This window comes from Dipteris shenzhenensis, chromosome 13 (genome assembly GCF_047967505.1).
Source record: "Dipteris shenzhenensis isolate YYH24624 ecotype China chromosome 13, Dip_SZ_1.0, whole genome shotgun sequence".
Taxonomy (NCBI): Eukaryota; Viridiplantae; Streptophyta; class Polypodiopsida; order Gleicheniales; family Dipteridaceae; genus Dipteris; species Dipteris shenzhenensis.
Window position 1 is genome coordinate 14355258 of NC_141608.1, and position 20362 is coordinate 14375619.

Consider the following 20362-nt stretch of genomic DNA (forward strand, 5'->3'; position numbering starts at 1 on the left):
TAAACCTGCTCATAGGTTTTTGCTCGTAAAATTGACGCATCCCAACCTGAGTCACAGCTTCCTATCTCTTTGGAAAGCAAAAACTTTAGGTAAAGACTCGAGGAAACTCCATGAGTATGAAGTGAGAAGGGAAGAGTCGCCTCAAGAGATCGTTGTAGCTAGGATTGTCTCTAGCCTCCTCTCCACGAGAAGCTACAAATGACCTCCCATGCGTCCAACACTTAGGCCTTTCACCTTTGACCAATGACGTCTAACTTCACGGGTGACCTGCAAACATAGGACTCTCCACAGTCCACGAGCTTCAATGGACGAGTCTCTCCATGCCACGCTTCAGCACCGGCTTGTACCTCCAAATGGCATCACGACCTGCTCTTGAGCCTGACTCCAAAGCTCTAGCACAACCATCGTCCACAACCTCTCCAACTAGCCTACGCAACAACACCCTCTTGGGCAACATAGCAAGCTGGAGAAAGGGGGCGGTGCTGCCAGCTGACTAGCATGCATAAGCTGCAAGAGCATCAGCTTGAGGATCAGAGGAGAAGTTCAAATAGCCTTTTGTAGCACTACAGAGCTTCAAATGCTCTAGCGAGCACCAGCACATCCAATGCCAGCTACAAAGCACTCGCATCTCTAACTATGAGCAGCTCCAAGCTCCCTGCGACCTTCCAGCATGCCATAGGCCTCCGAAACCGCGACGCCGTCATCACCCAAGATCTTTGCAAGATCAAAGGTTTCTTTGTAAGGTGCCAGAAAAATGCCACATGGCATACGATAAGATGTAACTATGGTTGAGTCTCTAGTCACTAGGGTTAGTTCAACCTTGGTCAATGGTCAAGCAACCCAAAAGAAACCATGGTCATGTTGAGATATCAAGCTCTACCCCCGATATATCTCCTGGATGACTATCATTTATGTCACCGCCTATGTTAGTTGTACTCGTGGTGTAGTTAGACTACCACGTATGTTTTTGGTTTGGGTTCACATATGAACCACGTATTCTAGGTTTTGACATATAGGGTATTTCCCTCTTCTATTGTATTGTTGTTGTGTGCAAAAGTGAAGAAAGGCTTCACCCTCCAACCTTGTGTCCTCTCTCTTTTGTGTGTTGTGAAGAAAGCTGAACTTGAGTCTCCTATCTCTCTCCCTTATTCTTTACATGGTATCAGAGCCTTGTTCGTGGTAAGGAGCTCAAGAAAGCAAGCCAAGTTTGTGGTGTCTTAGTAAGAGGACCAGTGTTGCTTTCCTATTTCGAGTTTGGGAGCAAATCTCTGCAGGTAGCACAGCCAGAAGTGCAGGAGTGCACTGTTTCAGATTGAGAGGCCCTTCGCGGTGTGCCATTGGCTATGCAGGATTGCAAAACGAAGTACTTGGCAGATGTACTTCATGTTCCAAAAATCACTAAGAACCTGGTTTCAGTTGGCCAGATGGTTGAGCAAGGTCTGCAGGAAAGGTTAGATTTAATCCTGATGGATGCTTTGTTGAGGACTTGAAAAATAAGTGCCGCTTGGTTGCGAAAGGCAACAAAATGGCAGAATGTTCACCTTGGATGTTGATATGCCTGAGGTGAAAGCTGCTATGTTTGCGCATGGGAGAGGTGTCATTGCAGATATTGAGATATGGCACAAGCGCATTGGGCACGTGAATATACAAAGGCTGAAATCTATGCAAACGAAAAACATTGTTGCAGGTTTGCCTAAATTCAGAGTTGAGGGAATGCAAAAGGTATGTGAAGCATGCCAAATGGGTAAGCAGGCCAGACATGCATTTCCCAAAAATGTTAAGGTGAGCAGAAGACCTTTGGAAGTGATCCATTCAGATGTTTGGACAACCAAAGCTGCTTCTATTGGTGGATGCCATTATTATGTGACGTTTATTGATGACTACACTAGGAAGGTGTGGATTTATTTTATGAAGCACAAAAGTGAAGTGTTCAGCCATTTCAAGGCTTTTAAGGCCATGGTTGAAAAAGAGAAAGGTGTGCATATTAAAGTGCTAAGATCTGATGGAGGGGGAGAGTACTTTTCAGAAGAATTTTGTGAATATCTGAAAGAATAGGGAATACAAAGGAAGTACTCATGCAGATCTACCCCTCAGCAGAATGGGGTTGCAGAAAGGAAGAACAGGCATATTGCAGAAGTAGGACGGGCGATCCTAAATGAGAAAAACATGCCTGATTATTTTTGGGTTGAAGCAGTAGCAACTGCTGTTTATATTATGAACAGAACCCCCACTGCAGCTGTCCATGGCATGACGCCTGAAGAAATGTATACAGGTCAAAAACCAGATATCTCTCACTTGAAGGTATTTGGTTGCATAGCTTATGTTCATGTTCCTGATGAGAAGAGAACAAAGCTGGATCCAAAGGCAGAAAAATGCATCTTTATTGGATATGCTCAGCACCAGAAAGGGTATCGCTGTTATAACCCTTCCACCCGCAAAATGCAAGTGAGCAGAGATGTTGTTTTTGATGAAATGAGCAGCTGGTATGCACCAACTGTTATGGTAGGAGATGCAGATGCAGGAAATGGGAATGCTGCAATAAATGCAGAGCAGCAATCTCAAGCCTTGAGTGGACCCAGAGAGTCCTCTACTAGTGGATCTAATGCATGGACAAGGAGATTGAGATCTAGTGAATCGTCACATGGCAGCCCTGATAGTGTTGTGCAGGTATCACATAAGGGAAAAGAAAAAGTAGACCATGCTCCAGTGTTTGATGTGTCTGCTGGTAGCTCTCATGTTGATGGAGAGTCAAGCGGCTCTGAAACGAGCCTTGATGAGGAACTTGGGATTCCTTCTGTTGTTACACCTGGTGCAAGGAAAAGCAGGCATGATTTAAAGACTCCTGCAACTAATCCAGTTGTACGGAGGTCCACTCGTATTAAGTATCCAGTTGACAGGCTGAGATATGATGGGTATACAGCACATCACTATGCTTATATGGTCAAGGTTCTAGAGGAGCCAGAGCCCACATGTTTTGAGGATGCAGCAGGGCATAAAAATTGGGAAGCAGCTATGGATGAAGAGATGGCTGCCTTGGATGCAAACCACACTTGGGATTTGATGCCTTTGCCTCATGATAAGAAGGCTATTGGCTGCAAGTGGGTTTACAAAGTAAAGCACAATGCTGATGGGTCTGTTAGCAGGTACAAGGCAAGATTGGTTGCCAAAGGTTTTGCGCAGACATATGGAATTGACTATGAGGAAACTTTCAGCCCAGTTGCAAGGATGGCAACCGTGAGAGCAGTAATTGCTATGGCTGCTACAAAGGGATGGTCTTTGCATCAGATGGATGTGAAAAATGCCTTCTTGCATGGTGATTTGCAGGAAGAGGTTTATATGATGCAGCCAGAAGGTTATGAGGATAATTCACACCCCGATTTTGTATGCAGGTTGCGCAAAGCCTTGTATGGCTTAAAACAGGCGCCGAGGGCATGGTCAGACAAGATAGGGCAATATCTTGTCACTATTGGATTTCAGATTTCCAATTCAGATTTTTCACTTTATGTGAAAAGGACAAACAGAGGGATTGTGCTTATAGTCATCTATGTTGATGACTTGATTATTACAGGTGATAGTGATGCAGACATTAATGAAGTGAAGCTGCTGTTGAAGCAGAAATTTGAGATGAAGGATTTGGGAGAGCTGCGTTACTTCTTGGGCATTGAGGTTATTAGATCCCCGAGTGGGATATGGCTGTTGCAAAGGCAATACGGTTTGGACATGCTGTCCAAATATGGGATGACAGGCTGTAAGCCTATTTCTGTTCCATTGGAGCAGAATGTGAAGCTCAATGCAGAGACAGGTGAGCTTCTTGAAGATATTACTATGTACAGGCACATAGTAGGTAGCTTGATTTACATGACTATAACCAGACCAGATTTGAGCTATGCTGTGGGGCTGGTGAGTCAGTTTATCCAGGCACCGAGGAAGCCACATTTGGATGCGGCTAGGCGCATACTGCGGTATGTGAAGTCCACATTGCATTATGGACTGTTTTATGAAGTTGGGTGTGCATTACAGGTACATGGATACACAGATGCTGATTGGGCTAGTAGTGTCTCAGACAGGAGATCTACTAGTGGTTTTATGTTTTCCCTTGGGAGTGGTGCCATCAGTTGGAGCAGCAAGAAGCAGCCAACAGTTGCCTTGTCGAGCACAGAGGCTGAGTACAGGGGTGCAGCAATGGCTGCATGTGAGGTAGCTTGGTTACGGAAGCTACTTGCAGATATGGGACAGTCAGTTCATGCAGCAGTTGTCATTCATTGTGACAACATTAGCAGCATCATGCTTGCTAATAACCCAGTTTATCATGCTAGAACGAAGCACATTGAGGTGCATTATCACTTTGTGAGAGAGAAGGTTCTAGCTGGTGAGATTGATCTTGTCTATGTCAGCACTGAGGAGCAGGTGGCTGATATTTTTTACGAAGGCATTGGGTACTGAGAAGCTTCGCAGATTTAGGAGCTTGCTTGGTGTACGTGAGATGGATTTGAGCTTGAGGGGGAGTGTTGAGATATCAAGCTCTACCCCCGATATATCTCCTGGATGACTATCATTTATGTCACCGCCTATGTTAGTTGTACTCGTGGTGTAGTTAGACTACCACGTATGTTTTTGGTTTGGGTTCACATATGAACCACGTATTCTAGGTTTTGACATATAGGGTATTTCCCTCTTCTATTGTATTGTTGTTGTGTGCAAAAGTGAAGAAAGGCTTCACCCTCCAACCTTGTGTCCTCTCTCTTTTGTGTGTTGTGAAGAAAGCTGAACTTGAGTCTCCTATCTCTCTCCCTTATTCTTTATAGGTCAAGTAACTCACACTAAACCATGGTTAGGTTAAGGTTCAGGGTTAGTTAAGTGCCACCTAAGCACCATCCTACAAGCTGTATGTGAACAGCCAAGCCACATCATCAAAGTCCCTCTTCTTCACAAAAACTTCAACAAGCCATAACTTACAATCCAAAAAGAATTTGCACATGCTCCAAAAAGGAAAAGTGATCGCCTTTTTGAGCTCTTCGCGCTTGTCAAGTCAAAATCATTATATGCAATCAGACACTACCATTGAAGCCAAATGAAGCTCATGGTAGACCTTTGCAACAAATGGAAAAACGATGCATGAATGCAATAAGCATGCCAAAAGCACAAGTGCATGAGATGACCATAGCACAGAGCATGGCATCCACACATAAAGCATTAATACACATGGAAGAACAAAGCATCATGCATCAAGATACGTCAAGCAAAGAAGCGAACACCATCAACATGAAGCATTGAAAAGTAAAATCCTCGCCACCTTTAGCCCACATGTTTGTAAATCAAACCTGACCACCCGAGAGTAGCTATGAAAGCACCCAGGGGAGGTATTGACATGTAAAAACCACACTTGACCACCTTAAGTAGCAATGCATGGACTAAGGGGAGGTGATGGACTTGTAACTCACATTTGATCACCTTGCAGTAGCCAAAGGATCATGGCACCAAGGGGAGGTATTGAGATATGGTGCCATGAGCACATAGATTAAAGGGCAAAGGTATGTGATAAGGAATGTATTAAAGTAGCCACCCTATGATGTGGACTACATGATGTGGAGATGTGGATTGAGGATATCCATAAGGAGAGATGTGGATGAGAGGATCCCACAAGCGTTGACTATTCAAAGGGCACTCTCTATATAAGAGGCCTATCATGTATTGTTGAAAAGAAGAAATGCACATTCACTCAAGATTCTGTTTATGAGTCAAAGCTAATCTATTTTGGAACCTAATTGACTTGAGGTACATGTCATGAGCATTCTCTTCATCATGTTTACACAGGTTCCATCCACCTTAGAACGCTCCATAGATCTTGAGGCACACATGTTTTGTCATGTTGCCCCCCCTCAATGACAAATTTAGTGAGGTCTGGAATGCAAGATAAGACTCAGGAAGAGAATTCAGAGTGGTGGTAGTCATCTCTGAATCCGGAATGACCATGAATATTCAGTAGTTGCTCCCTCAAATCCTAAAGCTTTGTGAGGTGAGTATTCATGGAACCTCCCTCATCCATATGTGTATGAGTGCTTCAGAACTACAAATCTCTATAATGCAAAAATAATCGAACTTAAATCATTACACAAAGCCATGAAAAACTCATATTTTTTTAATGGCTTTGAAATATTATGAGAGGTATGCATGTTTGTCTTGCAAAAAATTTCTTCATTATAATTTGAGAAGGTTCATTGGTAGTATATGCAGGAATACCTTTACCTACTCTGTGAAGATGCTATGCACAGAGAGCGTGGTAGTGCATGGAACTCCCATGCTTGGTCTTATGCGTGCGCGTGCGCGCATGCGCACGCGCGTGCACACACACACACACACACACACACACACACACACACACACACACACACACACACAGAGGTTGGTGGCACTAGCTTAGATATCTATTTCTAGAGACTTGGTAATGTAGAATTCAGTGTACGAGGGTGGCAATTTTCAAAATTCTAGCCAAAGTAGACTATTCAAAACAAAAGTACTCTTCAAGTGCTTGGCCAAAAACAATACCTTTTGATAGAACCTACCATGCTTAGACCCATTTACCTCTTTATTTTATGCCTTCAAGACTGCTTTTACAATCCACAACCTTGGTCTTCGTTCTTTGGGTTTTTCTCTTTCTTTTCCATTTCTTGATCTGTATAGCCAAGCAAAAAGTAATGAAAATTCCACACATTGGCAAAATATATAGGAAATTTATTCTTACTGATAAGAAATATCTGTACTGGCTATATATGTATATAGGAAATTTATTCTTTTGAATTAAAAATATTTATATTGACTCTTATTCTTGCAAATTATGTATATGTACAAATTTTCATACATGTAAAATTTATGACAAGTGCTAAGGATGGTGTAAATTGCACCATATCATATAGGGAATAGGGTCAAACCATAACCTTGATCCTAACCCTAAGGGGTTCATGTATATATTCATGTTTATACTAAATACAACATAGTGTATAGTGCCTAGTGTGTACCTATCCTATGCACTCCACTATCCTCCAACATGGTATCTGAGTCACTCATGCTCTATCCATTGTGAGAATGCAAGCGCTTGCTCTTTTTAAGGAATAAGACCTTGCTTTAGTCAAGGTGAAAGATCTCCTTCTTGAGGTATATTATTTTTAGGCTAGCTCTTTTTGTAAAGTTCATCCTCATCTTCAATTTGAGTTAAAAAGCTTTTGATTTTAACTTTTAAAGCTTTAATTATGTTCATTTTAGCTTCCTATTTTTTTATTAGAAGCTTCAACTCCACCTGCACAAAGTTGAACATAGGCCATGTGTAGATTAGGTTAGGGTTGACAGAATGGGTCAAATTAAGATTAAGTTTAGTTCACCATGGTTTGGTGTAGTTAGAACAATGCCATGTGGTAACATAGCCATATGGTAGATATCCTTATCCACACAGTGCCATGTGACACATTTTCCCAATCATCAATATAGTTAGCTATACCATGTCATCAACAATCCAATCATCAACCACATCAATGGTGTCATGTCAACACTGCCATGTCACCCTATCGCCTCAAATGTCACATCATCGTAGGCCACATTTGCATGCCTAGCTAGTAGTCCCACATTATCATAGGCCACATCGGCATGTGTGGTTAATAATGCCACGTAATCATCTTTGACACTTGCATACCATGTCATCAGCCCCCCTAAGTGCACAGTACCACACAAGTACATTTTGGTGACCATACATTGCTGCATCATAACATAGTGCTACATCATTTTTTCAAAGTTTCTCACAATATTCAAATGGCCAGGTGGGTGTGTAAAGTTTTGGCTTAATTGTTTTGTATCAATATTTTAATGGTCAATATCAAAAGCAAAAAGGTGTATATGTACACCGTCTCTCAAAGAGAGATCTTGTCTTGTGTCTAAGACCAAAATTACTATATACAAGAGATATTGCAATATTTGTTTTGAAATATATGAGGAAAAAACCATGGGAGTATGACATTCAAAAAATTTGGACTTGTATTTAGTCTAGTTCTAGAATTGGATTTCATGAAGAAATTTTGTAGTAGTGTAAAAGTAAAAATGATGAGAAAATAATGCTTTATGCACTGAGCACATTAGATCTATATTTTTATTTTTTCATGATTCAAAATCATCCAATCCTTTTCATCAATATAATTTCTTGATCCATTGCGTTGCAGCCAACCAATACATAAAATGAACAAAGTAAAATTCATTTTGCTGCATTTTATGCATTGACATGTAATCGAGCTATAGTCTAGCATACCTATAGAGAAAATTGCACTCCACCATAGTCTAGCATAGTTGTAGAGGGAATTGCACTCCACCAATCCAAGTGAAACATTTTCTAAATTACTTGATTAGATCCCATCGGCATCAGTCCCTTTGGTTCTATCCTTGGTGTAAACATTCACACATTTGACACTAGTTTATTACTCATGGCATTGCGAAGTTGGTCACATCTTGCAGAGATTTATGACACTTGGCAAAGTGATATTCTTTGGATTCAGTAGTTGCATGCATTTTTACATGGTTGTCATAATTTTATTATAGGCTTGATATTTGGCACACACACATGTTTTTCATCATGAATTGGTTCACATGTTTTTTTACCATGACTTGGTTCACAAAGTTCTCGAGTACTCTCTCAAATCCACATGGTTGGATCAATCTTACAAAACACTAGTTTTGAGAGGGAGTATCAAAGTATTACAACTTGACTAGTTTAATATATGCCCATAGTGGCAACTCAAAGCATAAGCCCCATCGAGACAACTCACACACATTGTTTCATGGTTAGACCATCTCGATGGTACACAGGTTAGCCTCTAGCATAGAGCCCTAGCCAATCTCTATTCATAGTCATATAATTTTGATAGCATACTAGTCATGATGAGAACCATTAGTGGAAAGAGAACCTACTTCTACCTTTTATTACCAGGTGTATGTACTAAAGTCTAGTACACTCTCGATCTCATTGTCTTGAGATATTGGACACAGATATACTATGTGGTTTGCATGGATTAGACATCCATTTTCTTACTTACCTTGTAGCATATTTAATACTAGAAGATGATTGCACAAATCTATTGATTAAGGCTTTGCCATGTGTAGCTCACAACAGTTGTTATGATAGCACTGATCTGAGAGAGATTTAGCGATTCTAATGGTATGAATATAATAGAATTAAGGGAGGTATTGGGATTAACAATCTCTTAGTCTAGTTCCTTTAATAATAGAATTAGTAGATCTCTTAAGGTGTGATTACCAGATTACTCGGCATGGCTTTCTTTAAGTGAATAAATGCCTATGGATTGCTCATCTATATGAATGTCTTTCCTAATTGACCTATGGGGTCTCAAGGAGGATACCTCCTTAAACCCATACTTTCAATGGGATATAGTAATTAGAGCAGTGATAAAGGTTGCTAAACAATGGGAGGCTAGACTCAAAAAGGAGAGAAGAACCTTGAACAAACCTTTGGTGGAATGTAGAGCATCTCTTATGGAGGCTATGGCCCTGGAGCTGGAGGATGCCATTTTATCCACTCTTTTGATAGAAATGAAAGATGCACTTCCTGAGCTAGAATTGGAGAGAGCATGAAAGGAAAGGGTGTAGTGTAGGCTTTTGTGGTTGTCTCTAGGGGACTATCCATCTAAGTTTTTTCCCAATCCATGAAGTACAAGCATTCGGCCGAGTCTATATGATAGGTATTAAGAGTTTTCATGGCAATATGGCAATTGAATTCTGGCATATGGCTGATATGTTCAAGCAAAAATTGTTTGATATTGTGGGGCCCTTTGGAGAGGTCTCTCTAGAATGGTCACAATGCCTTGAGGACCTATTGTCAGTAGATATTGAACCCAAAGTTTCCACTAGCTAGCGAACGAATGGGATTAGCCTGTACCCTTTTGGAGAAGGAGCTATGGAAGGCCTTGGATCTCCTCAAGTTTGATAAAGCCCTTGGTCTGGATGGACTAATTGTAGAATTTTATGTTTCTTCTAGAACACAATCAAGAGGGATTTCTTGGATATGGCTAACTGGGCAATGTTACATGGTCAACTCTTAGAAGATGTGAATGTTGGTCTAATTAAACTCTTCCATAAAACATAGAATAGATTGAAAGTGAGGGATTGGAGACCCATTTCTATGCTGAACACTTCCTATAAGATCATTGCTAAAGCCTTGGTAGTTCAGATTCGAGATACTTGCATGGGAGTACTAGACAGAGAATAGAATTAGTTTATAAAGGGTCATGACATTTTTGAGAATGTACTTAATGTATCCTTCGTATTGGATTATACTATTGCACGAGGTCACAAATTTGTGTTGCTTGGTTTTGATTTGATCAAGCATATGATAGAGTCCATTGGGACTACATGCTTGCAAGGTTAAGATAGTTGGGTTGTGGGGAAGAATTTTGTAGGCTGGTCAATGGCCTATTCTCGAATGCTCTATGGTGCTCCATTTAAATTGTGGGGTGTTTGGGTAGTTTTCTTTGCAGAGGCCAGTTAGGCAGGGTTGTCCTCTGGCCCTCCTCCTATTTGTAATTTGTATTGTTCTACTAATTCATTTGATTATATGATCTATGGATGATTGTTGTATCAAAGGGGTTTGTGGCTCCCCTTAGGGGATTAGTTCTATCCTTAGCTGTTTGGAGATGATATGGTGGTGCTGATTTTGGAATCCCCAGGTAGTATTCAAAACATGTGCACTGCGCTCCAGAAATTGTGTGATGCTGCTGGCTATATTTGTAGATGGCGATAAACTTTTGGGATCCATATAGATTCTTGTCCTAGATAGCCATGTATGGATTCTTTGCCGGTGAAATGGATAGAAAGAGGGATGGTTGTAAGATATCTAGGAGCCCCCTTAGGGGTTGGAGTCACTCTAAGCAAAAGGTTTCACTGGTTTTAGGAGAAGGTATGGCAAAAGGTCAAGGCTTGGCATGGGGCAACGGTGGATGATTGTGGCTAAGCATATTCTCACAACTTCCACCACCTATTTGGCCACGATTTGGCGCTTGAAGAAATGTTACTAACAGAAGATGCTCAGATCCTTTATTTAGGCTAAAGATCAGAGTTGCCAGGAAATGGCATTGCATACTGTGGGATGCCAAGAAAGTTCCCAAGGCTGCATGTAGGCTGAGAGTTCTAGATATAGATTTTCATAATGTTGCTCTTATGGGGAACTGTCTACGTAGGATGTTTTTATGCTGAGCCCCTTGGCTTAATTTGCTAGTGGTTTCCTCACAATGCTAAAGGCAAAGGGGTGGGATCTTGGAATGAGATGTCGTGGTATGATCGTCTTTGTTCGTGATTTTCTACTAAGATTGTTGGGTCTGATCTCATTGTTGGTTTGGTGGATGCTTGGAAAGCATGTGGTCACTTTATGAGAAGGAAGAGTCAGACAGGTTCGAGTGGGGATTCTAGCATGGTTAAAAGCCTATGCTATTACTGTGCAAGGAGAAGCCATTGCTTGGCTCAATATTTGTGCTGCACGGTCACTCTACAAAAAAGGGATCATACACTGGGTCCCTTTATGGGATACCAAGGGTGCTAGATGGAGATCACTGCAGGCATTGAGAGATCAATATGCCCTCTTCGCAGATAGGATAGAGAGCCAGCTCTCCTACTTAAAGTGTTGAGAAATATCTCAGATGGATGGCCTACCAATTGTATCCCGTCGGAATGGCAGAAGGTAATTAGTGGTCATTGGTCTCTGTTGGCCTGAGGAAAATTTCTGCAAGGTCAACCTATAGGAGTTTGACAGGTGATCTCTCTCTGATCCTGGCTCTTAACACCAAATGGAGACTTAGATGATTGGAAAGTGGAGGGAAATCATGAGTAATGTTGGAAACGATGTGCTTTTGGCAAAGCGGGGTTTCTTACTTGGAAGTTTATTCACAAATGGATTCCTCTAAGATGCCGGATGTGAAAATGGTTCAATATCAATCCCTTCTACCACTATGCAGGAGATGGTATGAAGACACGATACATTTAGTGTGGGGTTGCCAATCCAAGAAGGGGATGCGCCAATTTTACGAACAAAAACCTATGAGCAGGTTTATTCGAGCATGCTTTTCAAGAGATTTAAAAAATTGTATTTCTTTAGGAAACATGGGATTTACATTTTCATTAGAACTAGCTCTCTTTATCATAAAAATATACAGAATAGTCACTCATTTGATTTTACATAACATAAATTTTCTTATTCTAGACATCCTTTGTACCCCTGTTATTACCTTAAAAACGTGTTGAGAAATAATTCCTTTAAGAAACATCCCTCATAATCACTCTCAACATGTAATAATATTATACATATATAATTACTTATTAAACACATTTATATCAATATGACAAGAGCTTTCCAGTGTTTTAATAGCATAAATAACAAGAAATTTATGGATATATTTCTAAAGAAGTTTAAATTACTATTATAAATAAGTATTAACTTGGACTTATATATCACTCTCATAAAATACATGTAATATTTAATACAATATATGCAAGATTTTCCAAAATATAATCCCATAGATGTGCTCAAATGGTGTTTTTCGATCAATTTGAGTAGTTGAATGACTTTATTTGGACATTGGATGTGAAGGTTATGCCACTTTTAAAAGTGTTATCCATGGTAGTTTCGCCAACAAACTACCTTGGAAGACCTATTTTAAAGGGGTTTCACTAGCGAAACTACCTTGATGGCTTGCTTCAATGAGTCTTTGGAGAAACCCTTTTAGTGAAGTTAGGTTGAGAGAGGGTTTTCAATGTCACCCCCTATTAAGTAAAAGTTGTAAGAAGGATCATAAGGGAATTTTCATAGAGAAGGCTACTCTACATGTGGGTTTCTTCAAAACCCATCCCATTATCTCACTCACCATTCCCAAAGATTCATGTAAAGATTTGTGTATAAACTAGGCATTGCTATAATACTTTGCATATTTTTGAGTGAAACTATGTTTTGTTCTGATCTTTTTTTGCCATATTTTTATACAATTGGAAGTTTTTTTTTTCCTTCGCTTGGACGCTCAGAAGATTTTGCTCGGAAAAGGCTCGTCCCCCCAAAAAGCGTGTCGAATCGAGTGGCCCAAGCAGTGCGGAAGGTCGGGCTTATGGGTCAGTTTGTTCTCCATTCAAATTGGAGAGGTTGGCAGTTTAGAAGACATAGAGGGGCTCCCCTCTACTTTAGCATCCTGTTAGTTGTTCATTCATGTGGGTGGTTCTGTTGGCCACTTGGCATTTGCGAAATAACCTTGTGTTCAAGCAAGGAGTTGGTCTAGCTTTTAGGGAAACTGCCCTACTGGGATTAATTAAGAGCCGTGTTGCAAATACCGGTAGGATAGTATCCAAGAGAGACCCCATAGTGAGATATGGGTAGACTAGTATCCAAGACAGACCCCCTTTGGTGGGGATGTGACTATCTGAACTTCATAGTGTCCAATAGCTTTTTGGCCTGCCCCCAATGGGGTAGGGCTTAGTAAACGATTCATCTTGAAAGTGAAAATTCTTGATTTCCAGACATTTCTAAATTAATTTTTTTTTGGCTTGGTGGAGGCTACTTGCACTGCGCGCATCCCGAAGAAATTTTAATTGCCTAGCTCGTCTTGCCTAGCTCGTCTTCTATTTTTGGATTGAAGAGGTTGCAGGGTTCAAGTGGTTCAGTACTTATCTTCTTTAACGGTTGGTTGCGTCCAAGATTTCGATTGTGTTTGAAGCTCGACTCAGTTGCGTCATGCCATGAGGTCATCCTTTGATTTTCATCTGATACAACTGAGCTATGAGCTCGCTATGAGGCATTACATGCAGCTTCTTTGGTAGCCCTCGTTAGTTGATTGCCTCCTATTTCCTTTGTAGCTTTATATGCTAGATACTATCCAATGGCATCATCTCATGCACTCACATGTGCTTGAACTCCTCTGCTTGACCTCCCCCTTACATCAAGGCTCTCCGCCCTCGTTTACCAAGACGAGCGGTTGAGAGAAAAACACCCATGTGTATCATAGAAGCATGCCGACAGATCACGTCGTTGAGCTCAAATACTTGCAAAATGTTATTCCTGGAGGCAATGAGCTGGTGGATCCTTGTACCCTCCTGAGAGAAGCCATTGACTACATGCTGTCGTTGCAGATGCAAGTCAAGGCGTTGACCACCTTAGCATAAGCTTCAGTACAAGGCGCTAGTGGATGTTTCTTCGGCATTTTCGGTGGATCTGTAACAATATGTTGCGTACTAAACTTGTGGCTCTAAACAGGTCTGTTCATAGAATTGCTGCAACCTTGCATACCCACATGATCATTTTTGATCATCCAAGTCTTCTACCGCTAGACTTGGATGTCAAATTCTACATCGTGTATCATCTGTGTCACAACGTCGCTTTAAATCTGTGCTGATCAGCCAGACATGGGGTCTCAGCGACTCAAAAGTAAAATTGGATCTGTGCTTCAAAGTCTGGGTGGTCATCACTGGTTTATAGATTTTTATTTTGACTTATGCTTGATTTACGCCATACATGCTTGCTCTCTCTCTCTCTCTCTCTTGTTTCAGAGAGTTCTCGTATTTCTTCATACTATTGTTGTCTTCGATAACAGAAGGTAAGATTGTTATGCACCTTCTGTGCGGTGGAGGAAGAGAGGGTACGGTCCGAGCCAATGCAATTTTTTTAATGGTTACTAATTCACAGAGAAATCATGTAGGTTTTGCGGCTTGCTCAACAACCCCCCTTTGAAGAATCCGTTGGTCGCTGAGGCTTGTTCCAAAGGGAATTTCGGCCTTTCTTAGTGAATTTTTTGTGAAGGACTTGCATTTGAGGTTTCGCTTTGCTCAATCAATCACTTCTTGCTCTCTTAGTGAATTTCTTGTGAAGGACTTACAATAGAGGTTTCGCTGTGCTCAATCAATCACTTCTTGCTTTCAAACCCCCTAAATCTATCTTCATCCTTCAAGCTGACCCTCCAGATCCCACTAAAATTCTCGAGGAGGACATTGTTGCTTTTGTTGACGTGCACCTATATGGGGCCTGCGAAAGCGATCGATTTGCATAGGCCTAGAGTGACAAGAGGCAACATAAGAAGAAAGCCGAAGCAACAACTGGAAGCAAAAGCTGTGAGAAACCCACAAGCTGGCCAACACGATTCGTAGCCAAGAAAAAAGCAACAGCAGTGCGATCCAGGAGAGGAAGACGTACAGTTAAAAGAAGGCCGAATCCGGAGGGAAATGAGGTATGAAAGGGTGGAATTGCGAAGCGTGGAAGTGCTTAGGAGATTGGAGATAGGGATCAGAAAGCTAGGATTGAGGAATCAACGCGACTTAGAAATCTCACGCACTTACACATACAGAGAGAGAGAGAGAGAGAGCGCGGGCGCAATGAACACGATAGTTTTGGCACAATGAATACCCATTTCTTTGGGAAGGCCTTATGAATATTATTTATCTTGTTTATTCTTGTCTTGAGATGGCTAAATCGCCGTGGCACACTCACCTACAATTTTTTAATTTCCCCTTTTTATATAATAAAAGACGACATATTTCTTTTTTTTTTTTTAAATCTTTTCTTGTAATGCAATACAATGGGGTTGTCTTCTGCTTAAATCTCTCTTTTTGCCAAGTGGAGTTCTTTTCTCTACAGCTTCAGTATGTCCCCGTAACATTGATCAATGTTATGGGGACATACGTTTGATTAGTGTGGCTCGCAAGGACGCTCTCTAAAATGTCATCAAAATCCCTCATGTTGGCCTTCTAATGCCCTCCAACAGCACGAGATGCTATAGAGTAGAATGATGCATTGAGAGATGCTATAGCACGAGATGCTATAGAGTAGAATGATGCATTGAGAGAGAAAATCCGAGCAGCATTTTAGTGCAAACATAATGCGATTGTAAACTAAATGCTCAAAGCAAGTTGTGTATAGGTCCCATTCGGACATCAATTGATATGCTTTGGGTACATGATTTTGTGAGAAAAGAGAAAGCCAAATCCCGAGACTATGCTGCCTGCGTAGACGTGGAGCTTATCCTTGAATGAGTTGATCCACAAGCTTTGTCCTATCCCTACAAGCTTGTTCTACCTGAATGTTACACCGTGGCTGTCAACAATGCAACTGCCTGGTTTGAGATCCGCAAGACGTTGACAGCACTAAAGGATGAGATTGAAGGCGTGCTTTCAGATAGCCAAATCAGTATATGCGCCAATGTAAAGAATATGAGAGCTTATACATATTACTAGTTACCGTTTCTGAAAAACTATACAACAGGTTTGCACCAACGTAGTAGAAGAACGAAATGCTGGCACAAAACGAGGGAACACGCAAGGGAACAACCGAGACGTGTCCTTTAGGGCTATGCAATTCGAGCATCCATGCAGATTTCTCTGACCTGATTCTCAAGGCATCACCAAGTTCACCTGCCACCTTAGACAAGGTTCCAAAAAGTGCATTGTAGGTTGTTACGTGTTGGCAAAGCATCCCTGAGGTGTAAACTCTGGATTTGGAGCGTAACAGAGGTTTCCCTTTTGCCCTATAAGCCTTCTTGCAACATGAAGGATTGCATATAATTACTCAATTTGGGCTGCATTCGCAGTGAAGATGTAGGGCACTTGTTGATAACACGAATAGACGAGATTTCCTGGATACTAGAACCTCCTTCCATGATGCCCTTGGTGGTTCAAACTCCGTCTGCTTGTGCACAGCTGCACTGATCGATCTTCGCCATCGATTCGAGGACGTAGAAGGTATGTACTGGAATTAAGTCCGGCAAACCTTTTATTGAAGTCACACTAAATTGAACGCCTTATATACGATGATATGCTTTAAAAATGAATGAGGGCTCTTGAAATACCTGAAGAGGTCGTGACCTGTGGTTTGTGGTGTCAAAAAACCGTTCACTCGCTCATGAGTATCTGGATGGATCTTCGGGAAATGGAAGACAGAAAATGCACTAAGAGACAGTTTGAAGACATCGAAAACGTAGAAATTTGGTGTATGATATTCAAGGCTTAACTATTAATTGAGCATTCATATTTTGACTAGACTAGTGGATAATCTCTCATGTATGCGTACCTTGAGCAGCTTGAACGCCTTAGAGTAAAATCGTAGTTGGTTTTGCAATGGCCTATATGGTGCTGGTTCTTTGGAGCCACCAGCTCGTCTTGAACTCTTGGCTGATCGTCTAAGACCCGGGCTTTCTCTGCGACCCCAGGCCGTGAAGAACGCTCTTTTGCAGGTTTTTTTTTTGAATCTGAATTTCCTGAGCTATATTCTCTCGAGCAGCCGAGATGTGCTAAAGCTTTTCTAAGTGCACTTTGGGCTTCCTTCAATTCCTCCTCTGCAATATGCAGTTTGTGCAGAAGGTGTAATGAAGAGTTCAGCTTGGGTATCCTCAGATCCAGATTGCCAGGAGCCTCATATAATGGGGTTTCATTTTTCCCATCTGCAACCGTTTCAGTCGTCCCTTTCATATAATTGCCCAAGGACGAGATGTGTCTCTTGGACCACCCTCCTTTAGAATTTGGCCTGAGTCTTGCGTGAGCTCTTCTCGCTGACGATGGAGGAGTCCATTCAGCATCCTTCGATAGGCATAAGACGGGCAAAACTGAGAACTTGGCTTTTGCCTTGATCTGTGCTCTGTATTTATCTGCGGGTGGCTTGGTCGGGTTCTTCGGCAGCCTTATCCTAGGCCTTGCAGACAGGGAGCAGGCTTCCAACATCATGCTGCAAAATGGAGCATCCACATTATTGCTTGGTCTCTTGTAGAAGGAGGAGTGCCCCGCGCCTGCTAGCGGCAGCCTCAAACGCCGCCAATGTCCCAGAGGAGGTTTCTGCTTCCTAGTTGCCTCCCCATGGCTTGCACCACTAGCAATAGTAGAATTGCGTTTCTTCTGTTTGGCTTTCGGCGTCTGATGATGTATTGCCCATTCGTAACCTCGAGGGATGCAATATCGGAGATTTCCATTTGCTTCTCTGCGGACGAACAATACGTCTGACATCTTAAACTGTTTCTAGTTGCGGATGAAAATCTTTTCATTGCTGGCTCCTGATTCAGGTCGTCGGCAATATCTGCCCTGTTGTCCTCTACCCGTCAATTCAAAATCGACGGCAATATAAGATTTATAAGCCAGCGCAGACACTCACACTTGGTTCGTTGCTGGAAATATCACTTCTCACCGTGATCCAGTCCCAGCCGAGGCACTGGGCGGGGGCGACTTCCGAATAGAGCAAGTAACCCTTCGAGTTTTCTTTGTACTTGAGAGCTGCAGATTAAACGAGGCCGCCTTCTGCGCTACGCTAATTCGAAGTCCCCCATTGATCAATCGATCGGTCCGGCCATATAGCATACTGCGCAATTCGAAGAGGAAAGCTTATATGACGGATGAAAGCTTTATGATGAAGAAGACCATTGCCAAATGCAGCAAAAGACTAGTGATCTGGTTTCAGCGATTTTCGCGACGAAGCTACAATGCAGCGCGCATTGCGGGACGTATTGGAGAGATAATGAAGTGAGAAAATCTACCATGGAGGCGGTTGAAAGCTGTGGATGTTTTCTGGGGATGGGATCCGATGCCATGGATTGTAGGGGAAAGATAGATGATGAACGAAGGAGGGTGTAGTTGCATTTTAACGGTCAACGGCCAACTAATATAACCGGTTCAGGGGATCACGACTTCCCCAATTGTCTTCAAATTTCTCCTAGCTAGCTTGAGGTGGCACCTCACCAGGCTGCCAATGGGCTTTGATGGCATCCGCCGCTTTGTGGCGCTCACACCAACAACTCCTTACGTAGCCTCGTTATTCGTTGTCAAAGCCCACCAAGGCCTTTGATTGAGCTCTTGGACGCGGGAGGAGGGGAAAGGGTGTGTCGAATACTCTTCCCTCCTGGCGGACAACTCCTTCACGAATGGGTTCATTCCACCTCAATGGACGCCCTTAATGCAAGTCGAGCATCCAAGTGGTGAATACATAAGGGGAGGGGAAAGAGTTCTCCTTGAGATATATGGTGGGTGTAAGTGCTTAGATAGAAACCTGGCTCTCAAAACAAAACAAAAATCTTCAATGTCCTAGTAGCAATGGTATAAGTGCATCATCTACTAGAGGATGTCAAAATAAAAATTTCAAAGATGTAGATGTAGAGGCTAGGGACTGTGCAATTCGCATTCTCTGCATGTACACAAATTTTATGTGTGCTCATGTAGAGCTAGAGTCAACATGAGCAAACCTGTATATGTGTCCTCATGTAGATGTACACTTGACACATCACATGATGTACATGCAAATGAATGTAGAATCACAAGGCTCATGCAGATAAAAATGGAGGTGTAGATGCAAAATTGATACAATGATAGATGTTATGAACATGCATTCCAATACAACTCCAAATGCAAACTTATAACTATGTGCCAATGCAAGAGTTCATGCACATGCAAATCTCATCATAGAAAACAAATGTGTATATGTGTGTTGCAAAGGCAAACAAAGATCTAATTACATGTAACTATGCAGGCATGAATTTCACCAACTTCTCCCTTAAATAGTTACTCAATGCCAAGTGGGAGATAGAGATGCAAACATAGAGGGACATGGAGACAGACATGAAAATGGAGATGTAGATGGAGAGTGGAGATGGAGATATATATGGACTCTACTAAACACACTATTCAAAATTTTTGGACTTGTGTAAAGTCCAATTTGAGAAATGGACTAAAAAACAGTCCAAAAATTTTGAATATACTAGTAATGTTGTTTTTTAACTAGATTTGCCAACTCAAAACAAAAGATTTAATGATTTTGAACTAGATTTGCCAACTCAAAACAAAAGATTTAATGATTAAGTACTAAGAACATCAATGCATAACCAAATCTCTTACAAAGGGGTCTACATAAACATTTTCATAACTTCACAAAAATCAATGCATAACCAAATCTCTTACAAAGGGGTCTACATAAACATTTTCATAACTTCACAAAAATCTCTTGCAAAGTGGTCTACATAAACATCTTCATAACTTCTTGTGAATTGAGCAACTATCACCTAAGAACATCAATACATGACCAATAATAGATGACCAATTCTCTTACAAAGTGGTCTACATAAACATCTTCATAATCACATAAGAACATCAATAGATGACCAATACATGACCAATTCTCTTGGAAAGGTGGTGTAAATAAACACCTTTATGTATAAGTGGTGTGCACACACCTTTATGACCATTTCTTTTAGAAAGGTGGTGTACATAAAGCCCTTAGAAAGGTAGTGTAGATAAATCCTTTTATGTGTAAGTAGTGTACATATACACCACACTTGGTATTAAAAAACACCGTTAAGTATAAAATGGCCCTCATAAA

The 20362-nt window shown here is 41.5% G+C and overlaps 1 protein-coding gene across 1 annotated transcript; it reads right to left on the reverse strand.

Annotated features, from left to right (window-relative positions):
• Positions 1-16653: 16653 nt before the first annotated feature.
• LOC147895063 (uncharacterized) lies at positions 16654-18006 on the reverse strand. Its single transcript, XM_087383404.1, has 3 exons — positions 17081-18006; positions 16860-16958; positions 16654-16759 (listed from the first exon to the last, which is right to left on the reverse strand). Exons 1-3 carry the CDS (start codon positions 18004-18006, stop codon positions 16654-16656), a joined length of 1131 nt encoding a protein of 376 aa, XP_087239530.1.
• Between the last annotated feature and the right edge of the window lie 2356 nt (positions 18007-20362).

Bases quoted from the DNA above. Each gene is read 5' to 3' on its own strand.
- LOC147895063 (XM_087383404.1), bottom strand. From the start codon at position 18,006: ATGTCAGACGTATTGTTCGTCCGCAGAGAAGCAAATGGAAATCTCCGA. The intron at 16,959-17,080 runs GTACGCATACAT...ACTGTCTCTTAG, and splicing joins AGGCGTTCAAGCTGCTCAAG to TGCATTTTCTGTCTTCCATT. The intron at 16,760-16,859 runs GTATTTCAAGAG...ACTTAATTCCAG, and splicing joins ACAGGTCACGACCTCTTCAG to TACATACCTTCTACGTCCTC.